Here is a 16349-nt window from a genome sequence, read left to right as displayed (position 1 = left end):
TGGCTGTGGGGATCCTGTTTAGCTGCCTGTCATGGCTGTGGTGTGATTTAGCATCTATAATTCAGGAGGGTGAAGTCACAGCTTGTGATTTAAAAGGCCAAGAGGGACTCACAGCTGCTTGGAGATGCTTATTGAAGAGATTGGGGAGTTTTAGCTGGGATTGAGCTTGGTCTTTCATGGGAATTTGGAGGGTGCAGTCAGTGAAGTGAGTTCCTTGCTGCAAGGGAAGGATGCACCCTGCTTTATGCTTTCTAAGAGTATAAGATGAGGCTGCATTACAAATCACAAGTCTGGGGAGATTGAAGGTGTTTGGAGCCTGGATTTTTGGCTTTTTATAGAATGTTCAGACCTGGAGCTGGTTTTGAGCCCCGGCAAAAAGGAAAGGTTTATGTAGAATCCTCTTTGAGTGTAATCATAAAATGCTTCCCACTGTATTAGTACCTTCTATGAAAAGGTCCCAGGCACACTGCAGACTGCACTTAAACAAGTCTTGGAGTCCTAATGCAAAGTTAACTTTATTACCCCAGACTGGAAAGCTGAGGTGCAAACGCCCCTCTTTATGAGCTGCTGCTGAATATGTCTGCAGGCAGGAAGGAAACATCCATGATGTATTTAATCACACAGAAATACTTACGGAGACTGGTTTGGTTTGGACTTCCCTTGGGGTTCAGTTTTCACTCTGGGACATGAGAGATTATGGCTTTTGGGGTTTTATTTAAAGTAGTGAAAAGGCAAAGTCACTTCCTCAGATAAATGGCTACTCACAGCGTATTCCTGTAGCAGTGAGTTTTACCACAGCGCATAGGTTAAAGTCTCAGGACATAAGAATAAGTAGCTGGTCTCTCTTTGGCACCATGTTTTTTTGCTGCTGGTGGCATCTATCTTATATTTACTTGCTTCTGCTCACAGGAGATCGGCCAAGTACATTGTCTGTAACACTACTGCCTCAGATGAAGGCTTTGAGAAGGTGAAGGTGTCTGTGAGAGTGGACAAGGCCAAGATACATCAGGAGTTGCAGTATGAATATGTAGAGGATCCAACTATCCTGAGGATAGAGCCTGAGTGGAGCATCTTCAGGTAAGCATCCCATGGACACCCCATGGATCTCCCATGGTTTTCTAATGCAACACTGGTATGTTCATATTGGTCCTTGATACAGAAAAGTGCTTGCCAAGCATTGTGTTCACTGAAAAGTGGATTTGCAACATCCAGCTGCAGATGCTCACCAGAAGCTTGTCTTGGTTGTTTCATGCTTTGATTACGAAGGTGCGTGCCCAGGACAAGGAGTGATGGGTTCAAACTTAAATAGGGGAGATTCAGGTTATATATAAGGAGGAAGTTCTTCCCTGCGAGGGTGCTGAGGCGCTGGCCCAGGGTGCCCAGAGAAGCTGTGGCTGCCCCATCCCTGGCAGTGTTCAAGGCCAGGTTGGACACAGGGGCTTGGAGCAAGCTGCTCTAATGGAAGGCGTCTGGGCCCGTGGCAGGGGTTGGAACTGGATGATCTTAAGGTCCTTTCTAACCCAAACCATTCTATGATTCTATGAAGTCTCCAACTTATTGTTGAAGCTTTCTCCCTCTTTACTGCAGTCCAGGGTTTCTCTCCAGCACCAAGATTCTCCCTGTCTGAGTGCTATTACAGACCACTGGGGCTAGTTAAACTACACATTTGTACCCCTAAAAGCTGCAATTCCTAATGCTTCTGGTCATGGCTGTGTTTCAGGCCCCATTGGGCTGGGTCCACAGCTTTGCATGCCAGCAGGACCAGTCAACGACCTATTAAACCCAGGTACAAATAACTGTGCTTACAGAGGTGACTCTCCCTTGTGTTTGAAAGCAGCAATTCCTACCTTTCCCACAGCCTTCATGGACTTGCTAGCTAAGGACTAAGCATTGGTTATTTGGCTGTCATGCCTGGAAGCCTCAGGACTGCTCCTGAGATGAAGTAGAAAGGGAGCCCTGGACCCTGCCCCATCAAGCAGCCTTTCTCCTCGTTAGTCATCCCTGTTTCTCTTCACTCCATCTATGCTGCTTTGGTGAATTCAGAGGGCTCACATGAAGGTGTCTGAGAGGAGCATTTGCCCTGGCTGTGCACGGCGTCAAAGCGACACCCAAATGCTCTCAGAAGCCTGCAGAAATGGCCTTGGGTAGAGAGAAATTGGCCATTAAATGCTCTGATATTCCCTTGGAAAAGGTACAAAATAAGAAATCTTAGTGTCCCCTCATTCATCCACAGCAGCTCTCTGCTTCCCTGTCAAACCAGACTGATAGAAGGAGCTGGGGATTAGGAGAAGGGCTTGTAAATCCCCCCAGTTCAGCTCCCATCCAGAAGCTGTTTTCACAAATCAATTAGTGTGTTTAATTTCCATGAAGGAATTTACTGATTCAGCCGGATTGAATCTTTGCGCATTGGGCTGGAAGCTTTAGTGTCTGGATTTTCCATTTGGGGAGGTTATTTTCAGGCAGAGTTCAAGTTATCAGTGAAAGGAGAAATTGCTTCACTCCCTTCCTTATTAAAGTGAGTTCAAGGCTGGTTAAAAGGTGCAAGATTGACAGCCCAGGAGAGTGAATTCCCCTATTCTCCCCAGGAAAGTTACAGCATAAGAACTTTCTCTGCTTGGCCTCAGGTCATAGAATGGTTTGTGTTGGAAGGGACCTTAAAGCTCCTCCAGCTCCAACCCCTGCCACGGGCAGGGACACCTTCCACTAGAGCAGCTTGCTCCAAGCCCCTGTGTCCAACCTGGCCTTGAACACTGCCAGGGATGGGGCAGCCACAGCTTCTCTGGGCACCCTGTGCCAGCGCCTCAGCACCCTCACAGGGAAGAGCTTCTGCCTAAGAGCTCATCTCAGTCTCCCCTCTGGCAGGTTCAAGCCATTCCCCGTGGCCTGGCCCTCCAGGCACTTGTCCAAAGCCCCTCTCCAGCTTTCCTGCAGCCCCTTCAGGCACTGGAGCTGCTCTCAGGTCTCCCCTTCAGGAGCCTTCTCTTCTCCAGGCTGAATCAGTCCAGCTCTCTCAGCCTGGCTTCAGAACAGAGCTGCTCCAGCCCTTGCAGCATCTCTGTGGCCCTAATCTTAGAATCATAGAATAGTTGGGGTTGGGAAGGACCTCAAGATCATCCAGTTCCAAGCCCCCTGCCATGAGCAGGGACACCTCACACTAAACCATGCCACCCAAGGCGCTGTCCAGCCTGGCCTTGAACACAACCAGGGAGGGAGCATTCACAATTTCCTTGGGCAAATCATTCCAGTGCCTCATCACCCTCACAGTAAAGAACTTCTTCCTTATATCCAATCTAAACTTCCTCTGTTTAAGTAAGTTTTAACCCGTTACCCCTTGTCCTGTCACTACAGTCCCTAATGAAGAGTCCCTCCCCACCATCCCTATAGGCCCCCTTCAGATACTGGAAGGCTGCTATGAGGTCTCCATGCAGCTTCTCTTCTCCAGGCTGAACAGCCCCAACTTCCTCAGCCTGTCTTCATACAGGAGGTGCTCCAGTCCCCTGATCATCCTCGTGGCCTCCTCTGGACTTGTTCCAACAGTTCCATGTCCTTTTTATGCTGAGGACACCAGAACTGCACACAATGCTCCAGGTGAGGTCTCACAAGAGCAGAGCAGAGGGGCAGGATCACCTCCTTGGACCTGCTGGTCACGCTCCTTTGGATGCAGCCCAGGATACGGTTGCTTTCTGGGCTGCGAGCGCACACTGAAGCCGGCTCATGTTCATTTTCTCATCCACCAACACCCCCAAGTCCTTCTCCTTGGGCTGCTCTGAATCTCTTCTCTGCCCAACCTGTAGCTGTGCCTGGGATTGCTCCCACCCAGGTGTAGGACCTTGCACTTGGCATGGTTAAACTCCATGAGGTTGGCATCAGCCCACCTCACAAGCGTGTCGAGGTCCCTCTGGATGGCATTCCTTCCCTCCAGGGTATCAACGGAACCACACAGCTCGGTGTCATCGGCAAACTTGCTGAGGGCGCACTCAATCCCACTGCCCATGTCACCCACAAAGATGTTGAACAAGACCGGTCCTGACACCAGTCCCTGAGGGACACCACTTGTTACTGGTCTCCAGCCGGACATTGAGCCATTGACCACAACTCTTTGTGTGCAGCCATCCAGCCAGTTCTTTATCCACCGAGTGCTCCATCCATCAAATTGATGTCTCTCCAATGTAGAGACAAGGATGTTGTGTGGGACAGTGTCGAATGCTTTGCACAAGTCCAGGTAGATGACATCAACTGTTCTACCCCTGTCCATCAGTTCTGTAGCCCCATCATAGAAGGCCACCAAATTGGTCAGGCAGGATTTCCCCTCAGTGAAGCCATGCTGGCTGTCACCAAGCACCTTGTTGATTTTCATGTGCCTTAGCATGCCTTCCAGGAGAATCTGCTCCAAGATTTTGCCAGGCACAGAGGTGAGACTGACTGCTCTGTAATTCCCCGGGTCATCCATTTTCCCCTTCTTGAAAATGGGGGTTATATTTCCCTTTTTCCAGTTGTCAGGAACTTCACCTGACTGCCATGATTTTTCAAATATGATGGACAGTGGCTTAGCAACTTCATTCACCAGCTCCTTCAGGATCCGCAGATGGATTTCATCAGGTCCCATGGACTGGTGCACGTTCAGGTTCTTAAGATGTTCTCAAACCAGATCCTCTCCTACAGTGGGCCTAGGGTCATCATACCCACAATGCCTGCGTCTGCCTTCCAAGACTTGGGTGATGTGGTCAGAGCCTTTGCCAGTGAAGACTGAGGCAAAGAAGCCATTAAGAACCTCAGCCTTCTCCAAACCCAGGGTAGCCAGTTCTCCAGAGAGCTTCCAGAGGGGTCCTACCTTGTCCCTAGTCTGTCTTTTGTTCACTACGTATCTATAGAATCCCTTCCTGTTATCCTTAACATCCCTAGCCAAGTTTAATTCTGAGCCTTAGCTTTCCTAACCAGCTGAATCGACTTTCATCCTATTTCTTGTGTAATTTCAAATCACTTTGAAGGTTCATAACCTCAGAGGAGGGCACAGAGAGAGAAGATGCAATATCCAGTATTACCCATTCTGGTTCAGGGTGCTGGGGACAGCTTTAAGCACGATAACTGTTAGCTGTGGAGCTCCATCCAGCAGGTCGTGATGGAGACAAGCACTAGAGTAATGTCTCCACACAGAGCTGGATGAAAGTGCAGCCAACTCCAGTCATGAGAATGAGCAAGAAATAAGTTAGTCAAGACACGTGGATCTAGAGATGGATGGAGGAGGCTGTTACTCAGTATATTTGCTATGTGGTATGATTCATTACAGCAAATCCACTGTGCTTCTCTGATTCATCACTCCTGGCTGTGGGGCTAAGCTGTTTTGAGGGATAAATGATTGCTTTGCTGCTAAACCAGCTTTGCTAAATTAGTGAATGAATGCACTGAGCCTGGCTTAAAACCTTCTCAAGTGCCATTTTCCATGACAATAAAGAAAAGATTACTGCTAATTCACTCCTATAGCAAAAAAAAAAAAAAAAAAAGAGAGTCCCACTGGGCTGGCAGGTAACTTGAATTTTATGAGGCTCCATTAATACTTTTGATCTGGGTTTGATTTGCATTACGTCCAGCAGTTATCTGAGTCTGCAGATAGAAGATTATGCTCAGAGCTTTTGGGATAATAAGGAGTTAAATTAGGGAAGTGTCCTGGGTTCAGCAGTAGCAGTTATTTTTCTCCTTCTTAGTAGCTGGTGCAGTGCTGTGGTTTTGACTTTCAGCCTGGGAACAGTGCTGATAACACCGATGTTTTTAGTTGCTGCTCAGTCATGTTTACTCTGACCAAGGACTTTGTGAGCCTCATGCTGTGCCAGGGAGGAGGGGAAGCCGGGAGGAAGCAGAGACAGGACACCTGACCCAAACTAGCCAAAGGGGTATTCCATACCACAGCACGTCATGCCCACTATATAAACTGGGGGCAGTTACCCAGAAGGGTTAGATCACTGCTCGGTCAGGCTGGGTATCAGTCGGCGGGTGGTGAGCGGTTGTATTCTCTTCCCTTGTTATTTCCCTTATCATTATTATCATTGGTGGTAGCAGCAGTGATTTGTGTTATACCTTAGTTACTGGGCTGTTGTTATCTCAACCCATGGGAGCTACATTCTTTGATTCCCCTCCCTATCCCTCTAGGAGCAGAGGGAGGAAGGAGGAAGGAGGAAGAGGGGGGAGTGAGCAAGCGGGCTGCGTGGCTGACTTTCCAGCTGGGGTTAAACCATGACAGGAAGCTCATAGTCTTGGCACCTCTGTTGTTTTGCTGGACAGCAATGTGTCACCAGGCTCTGATCCAACCTGGTTGAGAAGTGACCATGACTGGGTGTTCAGCTGCAGACACAAAGGGCAATGACTGGTGGATTTCCTGCAAATGAACAGTTTTATGTGCTTAATTTGCAAGCCGGAGAGGATTTGGGGATGATTTTGTGTCTTCAGCACCTCTCTGATCTGTGGCTGTGCTTAGTAACTGTGATCTGAGATTGCAAGCTTGGTTTCCAAACCAAATAGAGAATTTTTAACACATGGGTTTAAAACTGTGTGCACAGACTTGGTTGATTAAATAAAAGGATTTCTGTATATATACACACACTCTTATATCTGTACATATGTACACACATTTGATACGTCTGGAACATGTAAAACTGTCAGCTGAGTAAAGGCACAAAATCCCTTGTAGTTTGAGGTGGCAGAGATTAATAATAAGAGAAAATAATAACAATAATTATAAAAGCTCACAGCCCAAAACCCAGGACAGTGGAGAAAGAGCAATTGGTTTATACATGTCTCTTCTGGTTTCTGGTGAGAGATCTCTCCTTGGGCAATGGGGTTAGAACTAGATGGTCTAAAAGTCCTTTCCAAACGTAGCTATTCTATGATTCTATGATACCAGGAATACTTAATATGAAGCTGAGTTTTGGAGAGAGGGTATTTCTTCTGTGAGGCAGAAAAGAAGAGGTCTCTTGTACACGGATGTGTGACTTCAGAAGAGATCCCCTGTGCGTTCAAGAAAACTCAACCATCCAAGCTGATCTTATGGAAATGGCAAAATGTGGTTTTGCCCCATAAAGTTTCCCATTAGAAATTTCCCATCACAGCAGATGGCTTCAGATAGCAAGAACTTGAGATACTCTGCAAAACTCAAGGTCAAATGTTGTCCTTAACAGGGATCAATCTGTACAGGCATTACTGGAATGAAAGAAGACCATAAAGAACCTCTCAGAGAAATGTCACAGGAGCATCTGCCTAAAGATACCGGTGTGACAATCTGTTTAATCTCTTTGACAGAACTTGTGTCTCATGACTTCAAATTTACAGGCTTCTTAGTCACACAGGCTGTGTTCAAACTACTAAGTACTTAATCCATGTCTAATTTAGATGAGCTCTTAGGCAGAAGCTCTTCCCTGTGAGGGTGCTGAGGTGCTGGCACAGGGTGCCCAGAGAAGCTGTGGCTGCCCCATCCCTGGCAGTGTTCAAGGCCAGGTTGGACACAGGGGCTTGGAGCAAGCTGCTCTAGTGGAAGGTGTCCCTGCCCATAGCAGGGGTTGGAAGTGGTCCCTTCCAACCCAAACCAGTCTGGGATTCAATGATTCCATTCTTTGCTCCTGAAGCCAGCAAGCATGCATTGCCCTCATCTGTACTATCCGTGATCTTTCCTCCTTCAAAGACAGTTTAGCTTCATCTATTCTGTTTGCTGGGAGTGCTCCCTGGCCCTTGCTATCCCCTGAACCATGACCAGCCATTGGCTGGGGTACTACTAACAGCTTATGAGCATCAGTGGCCACCAGCCAGTGTCTTAGCTAGTGTCCTGGCCATCTGGTTTATCAGTGTGGGTTTAACTGGAGTGACTGAAGCACATTCCTAGCTACTCATGGCTAGCTCACTGAAACCTGGTAGCTGTCCTGCTGAGCAGAGAATGTATTTGCATTCACTTCTACCCTCCTCTGATTAATAATGAAAGATAAATGAGGAACATGGAAAACAAAGGTCATGAATGGGGGAAGTCTGTTGGCCAATACAAGCTTCTTCCTTACAGTGTGTTTATTCTCTGGTGATTTCTCATCTATAATGCACTTGTTTCACCTTTCATGTATGTGTAGGTTTACCTGGAGGCAGGAAAGGGATTCCGAGCTTTCCTTTCCCAATCCCACTGTTTTCTGCATGACCTCCCATTCTCAGCAGAGTGCTCCAGGAAATAAATTGCAGACTGGACAGTCTCCAAGAGGAGTTATAGAGGCAGGTGCTGAAACCGATGGGAGCACTTCTCACCCTGGGAAACCCTCAGGAAGGGGGCTGTCCATTGATGACACTTCCTCATCCTGTGCTTTCTTGAATAACTATTCCCACTTCAACCCTTGCATCATGTTGCCTCCAGTGCTGTAAAGGGAGAGCTCACCCTGGTAGAGCAATGCTGTTTCTAGTTGGGATGGTCAAAGCTGCCAATAGTGAGCATTTCCCCTTAAGACAGTGTTCAAAGCCAATCCATGCAGCAGCTCCTTCTGAAGCCTGGGAATTCTCCTTCATGGTTTCCTTCTTCCTCCTGTCCCCAAAGTCCCACAAAGAGCACTGCTGGCTGCAGCTGGAAGAGGCAAGGGAAATGAAAGAAGGGTGTTTCTGAAAGCTGTTTCCTTCTCGTGACAGTGACTGCAGTGAATGAGAAGGGTTCCATTCACATCTCTTCATTGTAAGCTGGGCTCAGAGAGACGTTATAGAAGTGAGAAAATCCACCAAAAGATGGCTGTGACCTTTATGAATCTGGATTTTCTCAGGATATTGATCCTTGTCTGAGCAAAGGGACACAGGGACTGGAAGTCTCTGTTCTGTCATGTGTTGGATCTGACACATGGCCTGGGTCACCAAATGGAAACCAAGCAAATGCCTTATGCACACCAAAGTTGAAGACTTTGGCTGTGACATGGTTTAGTGCGAGGCATCCCTGCCCATGGCAGGGGGGTTGGAACTGGATGATCTTAAGGTCCTTTCCAACCCAAACCATTCTATGATTCTTCTAGATGCTGCAGGACCAGGTTCCCTGGCAGCACTGAAGCATGTACACTGGGGCAACATAATCTCATTCAGGACGATGTTTCATGACAGATTTAATACACAAGATGGGACTACACACTTGAACCGAGCTAGCGCTGAAACCTCAAGAACTGCTTGCACAGGATTGTGTCTATGAGGGGGTTTTCTGACTCCTTTCCTTTAGTGATATGGGAGATACAACCTGTGGACCATTCTGAAGAGCCCCTGTTAAATTTCCAACTCTTTTTCTCTTTACTGAAGATTGTGATTGCTGAGTCCTAACAATGAAAAACACCCAGATGCTGCTTGATGTGACAGATTTAGCAAAAACGTGGCTTTACTTCTTTCCTTACGAATGAATGAAAATTTACTTGTTTTGTTTTCCCTTCCTATGGCACTGTGAGATGTGGTCAGATAATTTGCAGTCAACATTCAGAAATACACATCACCCACTGATGGTGCAGTCAGTCCTGATATCTATTAGCTAAGTTCATGCTTTTCTTCCATTTCTTCTTCTCTAGTGGCAACACACCCATTGCAGTGTGGGGAACTCACCTAGACCTCATCCAAAATCCTCAGGTCCGGGCCAAGCACGGTGGAAAGGAACATGTCAATGTGAGTATGACTGCTGAGCCGGGGAGGGGACATGTCCAGGATGGTGACTGGGGCTGGCTAACTGCTCTGGAGGCTGCAATCTCCAATTTGATCCAGAAAAGAGGGCATGGCTTGCTTTCAGAAAGATCTCTCCTTGAAGGAGTACTGGACCAAAGAGGGAGTTGTCAGGAAGGGTCGTTCAGCTCCTGGTCTCTGCTGAGCCTTTTTCTTCTTTTAGCTCAAGGATACCTGTCCTCTCTCTTGGCCCATGTATAACCTGTGTTATTTATCAGCCATGCTTGTGAATAAATAGACTCAAATTCAGCTTATTTGCTGAGTGATCTAAGATCAGAAGAGATTCCTTGGTACTTTTGTGCCCAATCCATGGACTATTTTGGATTCTACAAGAGTGTATCCAGGTTTAACCAGCTAGGTTTACAGCCTAATTCAGCTCTCAGTGACCACTGAGGAATCAAAAGCTCCCTGAATTCCTCTGATTCATCTCTCTCGCCTCCCCTGCTTTGGAGGCCAGAAGAGCTTGACCAAGGTCTGGGAGGACAATTTACTTGGAAGGAGCCAGTTACGAGTAGCTGTTGAGTAGCTCCAGATAGAGCTGTAAGAGGTGTGAGTTTAGCACCTCCAATTAGGAGACTAAAGAGTAGACAGCACTTGCACCTGCAATAGGTTGCAGGATGGGGCCATGCAACAGGAGAGATTTAAACAGGGGAGATTTTGGGCCTTAAACAGGGGAGATTGAGATGAGCTCTTAAGCAGAAGCTCTTCCCTGTGAGGGTGCTGAGGCCCTGGCACAGGGTGCCCAGAGAAGCTGTGGCTGCCCCATCCCTGGCAGTGTTCAAGGCCAGGTTGGACACAGGGGCTTGGAGCAAGCTGCTCTAGTGGAAGGTGTCCCTGCCCGTGGCAGGGGGGCTGGAACTTGATGATCTTAAGGTCCTTTCCAACACAAACCTTTCTGTGATTCTCTGATTGTAACAGCATCTTAAAAGGTATTGTCTGTGTATGGACACTTCCTGGGACCAAGTGTGAAAGAGCATCACAGAAAAAGAGGCTCCAAAAATAAAACATGTAAGAGGGACTAATTTGGGTGGGCGCAGAAAGTCCAGATCCTTTTCATTTCTCAGATTTTAAGATTAATCCATGGGCTTTCCACCCAAGGTTTTCAAAGCACTTTGCTTTGAAAATAATCTACTGGCACATGAACAATGGTGAAACCGTGGTAGACCCAAAAAGCAAATGCAGGAATATATGAGGTAGGTTCATTTGCATCTGCAGTTTGCAGATTAAGACACCTGAAGTTTGGTCTCATCCCAGTTCCATGAACTCGTATCTCCCAAATCAAAAGCAATTTTTTTTGCGTCTCCCACTCTATCAGATTCAGGAAATGTCTGTTGAGATTGGTTTCTGGGTCTGATGTGAATCTTGACTGACAATTTCCTTTCTAGTCCCTCATGAAGTGATTATGCATATTCATAGGTATTCTTTATAATGTGTTGGATTTCCTAGTACAGCATGACCCAAGTTTTCCTGCAGAATTAGAAGGCCACATTTCTTCATGTTATTCTTCCAGCAGACTCCAGCTTTTGCCTGACGCAGTGGTCTCAAACAATCATGCCATTGTGCAGATGATGAAGCCTATTCATCATCTCACACTTGCTCATGTAGAATTGCCCATCAGTTCTGTGCTGGGAAGTACTCTGGGGCCTATTCTTCCTTGTAAGAGCTGTTACAGCAAAGAACATCTGACTTGCTTACTTTACAATATGAAACTAACTGGTCCAAGTCGCTTATCTCTCTATTGATGTGAACCAAAGACAGATTAGCACTTGAGCTATGCTAGCTGTGATAATGAGTGTGCTCTCAGTGCTGGAGGTATCAGACTAGCTTGGAGAAGACTGTCACATCAAGCACAGCTGGGATCCTACAGGGCTGGTGCTGTTTCTGACAGAGCCTGTTGGTTCATGGTGAGACCAGGATGCATTGTGCTAGCTGCCACAATATAAAAAGATGAAAGCTCATATCCTGAAGGAGAACAAGACATCTAATTTTAAGTCCTTTATAATGGGAGAAAGGGTAAAACACCTTTCACCATCTTACCCATTTCTCAAATACACAAAAAAGCAGGTCTTTGGCAGGGCTGGAACCAAACTTCAGAGTCTCCTGAGACCTACCCCATTGTCTTCATGTCTGCAACTTCCTGGGCTTCATTTGAGATAACCTGATGTTCAAACAGGAACCTTGGGCACAGCTGAGATATGTACTCACATAGTGTAATGTATGCAGTACACATACACTTTTGGAGTGATCCCCAGAGTGTGTGAGCTAATTGTAGGGTGGTTGTAAGGCTTTGGCTAGTCTTTTCTGTGTTTGAAACAGGAAGACATTTCTAATTCCAGAAGGAAATGAAGTTAGTGGAAGATGCTGGCACTGGCAACCCCAGAGGGTATGCTCCCTCGACGCAGAGGAGCACAGGATGCCCAGTTGCAGCGTAAACTTAGCACCCCTGCCCCAGCAAACCTTTCCTAATCCCTTCCCAGCCTTGACTATGTGATGTTTATGTGGTATGTTTTAAGCAGTGAAGCACCAAACTGTGTCGTGCTAACCAAGGAGGTCTGGTCCTCCCTATCCTCTGGCTGTAGGTAGGCTGACATTCCCCTGGGAGGTATCTGCCCATCAGGAGAGTTGGTGGCATTTTCAGTAAGCACTCTTTGTGTTGGGTTTCTTTCTCCAGAACTGTGAGGTACAGAACAGCACGGAGATGACCTGCCAGGCTCCAGCCCTGGCTGTTGACCCCAATCACCAGTCTGAGCTTGCTGAGCGTCCAGAAGAGTTTGGCTTCATTCTTGACAACGTGCAGTCCTTGCTGATCCTCAACAAAACCAACTTCACCTACTACCCAAACCCTATCTTTGAGGTTTTCAATCCCTCAGGGATCCTGGAGCTGAAGCCAGGAAGTCCCATCATACTGAAGGTGAGATGGGGACCAAGGGCTGAATGAGAAAGGGCAAACATGCTCCCTGTTGCCTCTCTGTGTCTGCCAGCACCCTGAAAATCACAGCTGTATCCCTACTGCATCTTCATTCACCTATCGTATCACATCATATCAGAGTCCCCATCTGCAGGCACCAATCACTGCTCAGCATCTGCCAATACCCATGGATAAAATATAGAAACTCCTGCCGTCTTTAGCTGTGTGCAGTCTAAATTTGTACCCGTTGCTGTTCACCATAAAAGAACTGCAACAGGACTGGCAATTAAATACCTAAGTCTCTTTGTTGGGTTTTCAAGGCCTTTTTCTCACCCTGTTTAATTCCTGCACCTGTCCTTCGTTATTTCTGTAATATGGACTCTGCAATACAGAGAAGGAACTTCATGGCTGAGCATTTTTGTATCAGCACTTGTATGTGGTGCATATGCAAAGAAATGATTGTGCCTGCAGAATAACTTCTTGCGTGTTTGGAAAGGGATCTGTCTTACTTGCCTGAATATGTTTTGTGAGGGCCTATTTGTGCAGGACTTCTCTACAACACTTCTCATTTAGTTCTGGAAAGAGAGGAGCAGGACAGGCTGTTTTGACTGATTACAGTCCATACCCATCCACGCTGTCCTCTGCATGATTTCCTAACTTGTCTTTTTCTCTCTATGTTAGCAAATGGTGAACCAAGATGTCAAGTGCAATGTTAACACTGGAACTAGAGGTGAAGGCAAGCTCTTTCCTGATGTGTGTTTTTTGGGGTGGGGGTGATATTCCTTTCTATCCAGGGCAAGAACCTGATCCCACCAGTGGCAGGAGGGAATGCCAAGCTGAACTACACCGTTTTGGTTGGCGAGAAGCCCTGTGCAGTGACTGTATCAGATGTGCAGCTACTGTGTGAATCCCCAAACCTCATTGGAAGGCACAAGGTGATGGTAAGTGATGCTTGAACCTCAGCCTTCCCTCCCTGGGTGGGTTGGGAAGGCACACCAACGCTGAAAAGCTGTCAGAGTTCTCTGAGGAGTTTGCATCACTGTTTGCCTTCTGTAGATCCCATAAGCATCAGGGTCCCATCTTAATATAGTATCCCCATCATGAGTAATTTAGAGAAGTAGAAGAGTGACTTGGAGATCTTTATGGATAGTGAGAAACATTTCATAATCAAAAACCATAAGGAATGTTTGCCTCTCTTCTGTTTTTTGTATGTACTGTATGAACCCTCAATGTTCATGTGAGTTCATTTATGTGACATGTTCCCTATGTGACACACTTTGTTAAATTCAGCAGTCCCCAGCAATTGGTGATTAAAATTTGCCTTTATTTAGGAGAAAGAACAAAAAAAAGCAAGATATAGTCTATAGTATGACTTGACTTTGAGGTGTTGATATCTGTACAACTTAGTATACTCCTGCATATCCTTCCTGGAACCTGTGAAAAATGGGCCTAGTGATTACATCAGAGGTAGATTCTCCTTTCACCATTGATTTATTCACTCCTCCTTTGCTCACCTCTCAGTAATCTGCATTCCTCAGTTCTGCTGCTTGATAAACAGTGCATCAGCAAACTCATCTGAGCTGTACCGAGCTGTGGGTGGAAGCACACCACAAGCAAACAGACTGACATCAGACATAGGAATGATCGATGTTTCTCATTGCTGCACCCCCAGAGCTGTATCTGTCACAAATTTATTTATTGCCATGCAGTGAGGCTCAGAGAGGTTGATAGAGACACACTCTTTAAAAAGAGAGGGTTTTGGGGAACTTGTAGGAGATAAAGAGTTTTGTGGTGACCCTTTCTGGTCTTGTTTGTGACTGCTGCTGGCAGACCTCATGGTGGCAACTTAAATTCTCTGTGCCAAAGTTTGTCATCTGGAAAATAGAGGTAATAATGCTTTTCAGCCATGCAAATATACCATGGCTCTTGATTCATTGTAAAGCACATTAAGACACTCCTATAGGAGCAATAAAGAAGTGAGGGATTTTCTCTGTGTGAATACCAAAGCTTTTTGAATGAGGCGATATATGTTCCCTGTCGTTTTCATGAATATAGTTAAGCATGTGGTTAGTCAGAGATGGACAAAGCCAGTCCTAGAGAGAGAAAACTCCAAGTCAAGTGATCAGTCAACCCCTGGGGTTCAGGGAGGATGAACATCTGGTCAGGTCTTAGTAACTGGGAAGATTCCCTTGCTTCTGTAGCCTGGGACAGCTTAAGTGGAGCCATTGAGAAAAAATCATGGAATCACAGAAAGGTTTGGGTTGGAAAGGACCTTAAGATCATCCAGTTCCACCCCCCTGCCATGGGCAGGGATACCTCACACTAGGCCATGTCACCGAAGGCTCTGTCCAGCCTGGCCTTGAACACTGCCAGAGATGGAGCATTCACATCTTGGCACCCTGTGCCAGTGCCTCAGCACTCTCACAATAAAGAACTTCTTCCTTAAATCTAACCAGAACTTCCCCTGTTTCAGTTTGAACCCATCACCCCTTGTCCTATCACTACAGTCCCTGATGAAGAGAAAATAATTCCTTTTTGAGGATGCTGATAAACAAGAGATGTTGCTGCAAACATGGAAAGATGATCACATCGAAGCCCGTTAATAAGCATCAGCATTAGGGCAAGTTACAGATTCCTTGTTTAACTGCCAACACTGAGGCAATGCTTTGACAGTGTCTGGGCTGGGAACCAAATACAGAAGGTCACCTGCAATGGAAACCAGTGCTCAAGGGTGGACTTTGCATGAGGAACTTAACAAGGGATAACTAGGCTGGGAAGTGCCTCCCCCAGCATAGCACAGCATCGCTGTTGCTTGGCTTGGTACAAAATGTATCCCTATGTTCACATGAATGTCACTTTGATGGCCAGGATAATTGACAGGTAGCTCTCCCAAGCCTTCCTCCTGTTTCTGCCAATGATTTACTGCATGACCTTGAGTAAATTGCTGAGCAAACCATTTCTTGCAAAGCCAGGTGGCCTAAATCTGAGGGAGGACCACGGGAGTGCATCAACCATTGCAACACTAAGGTTATTTCTAAGGGAAGAGCAGTGAAAATGCCACACATTGATGTCAACATGGTTTTGATCTAGTTCAGCTGTCTTTTATACAATGACAGTGTTAAATACTTGACAGAAAAGAGCTAAAAGGCCTGAGCAATTGTTAAAAAGATTGACTAAAACTCAGAGGCGAGCTCTTTTCCAAGGAAAAAAAGAAACATAAGGAAGAGCCATAAGTAACTGTATTGGAGAAGGTCTGCAATGAACAAGTGGAGTACATCTGAAGGGTTGCTGGTATCTAATGTTGGCACTTACGTATTGGAAGTCACACTGGACTCTTTGAATAGTGAATGGAGAGATGGTCAAATATAACAGTTGAAGTTCAGGGCACATTTCGTCTCATCCTAAGGTAGATCCTTACCTTTGGTCAGGGCAAACTTGCATTAGGAAAGACACTACCACAGACAAGTTTTGCACAACAGGGACTCCTGGACAGGTGCCCCTAAATGTTTACTGGAGAAAAGTGGGCTCTGCCATAGTGCCATTTAGAACAAATTCATGATTAATAGGCTTAACATGTGGCCAAACTGTTGTTTGGTCATATGGAGGGTTCATGCTCAGTCTTCTGGAAAGTATAAATAGCTTCCTTCAGAAGAAGGAAGACTATTTCTGAGTGCCCAAGAAATAAAGTAGGGCTATACCTACATATTTGCTTGTTTTTCTTTTAAATGCTACAGGCTTTCTTCTT

General features: G+C 46.2%; 1 protein-coding gene across 3 annotated transcripts in view; it reads left to right on the top strand.

Moving 5' to 3' along the window:
- The window catches only part of PLXNA4 (plexin A4), a 467834-nt gene that overhangs the window by 396558 nt on the left and 54927 nt on the right, over window positions 1–16349 (top strand). For all 3 annotated transcript variants that reach the window (XM_062634250.1, XM_062634251.1, XM_062634252.1), the window contains exons 16-19: window positions 910–1077; window positions 9549–9642; window positions 12368–12607; window positions 13399–13545. In XM_062634250.1, coding sequence (XP_062490234.1) covers window positions 910–1077; window positions 9549–9642; window positions 12368–12607; window positions 13399–13545 — 649 coding nt within the window. The remainder of the gene's footprint in view (window positions 1–909; window positions 1078–9548; window positions 9643–12367; window positions 12608–13398; window positions 13546–16349) is intronic.

Source organism: Pezoporus occidentalis, unplaced genomic scaffold (genome assembly GCF_034315485.1).
Source record: "Pezoporus occidentalis ecotype Australia unplaced genomic scaffold, CSIRO_AGI_Poc_V1 ctg42, whole genome shotgun sequence".
NCBI lineage: Eukaryota > Metazoa > Chordata > Aves > Psittaciformes > Psittacidae > Pezoporus > Pezoporus occidentalis.
Note: the sequence above shows the minus strand (reverse complement) of the source record. Positions and strands in the feature narration are given on the sequence as shown.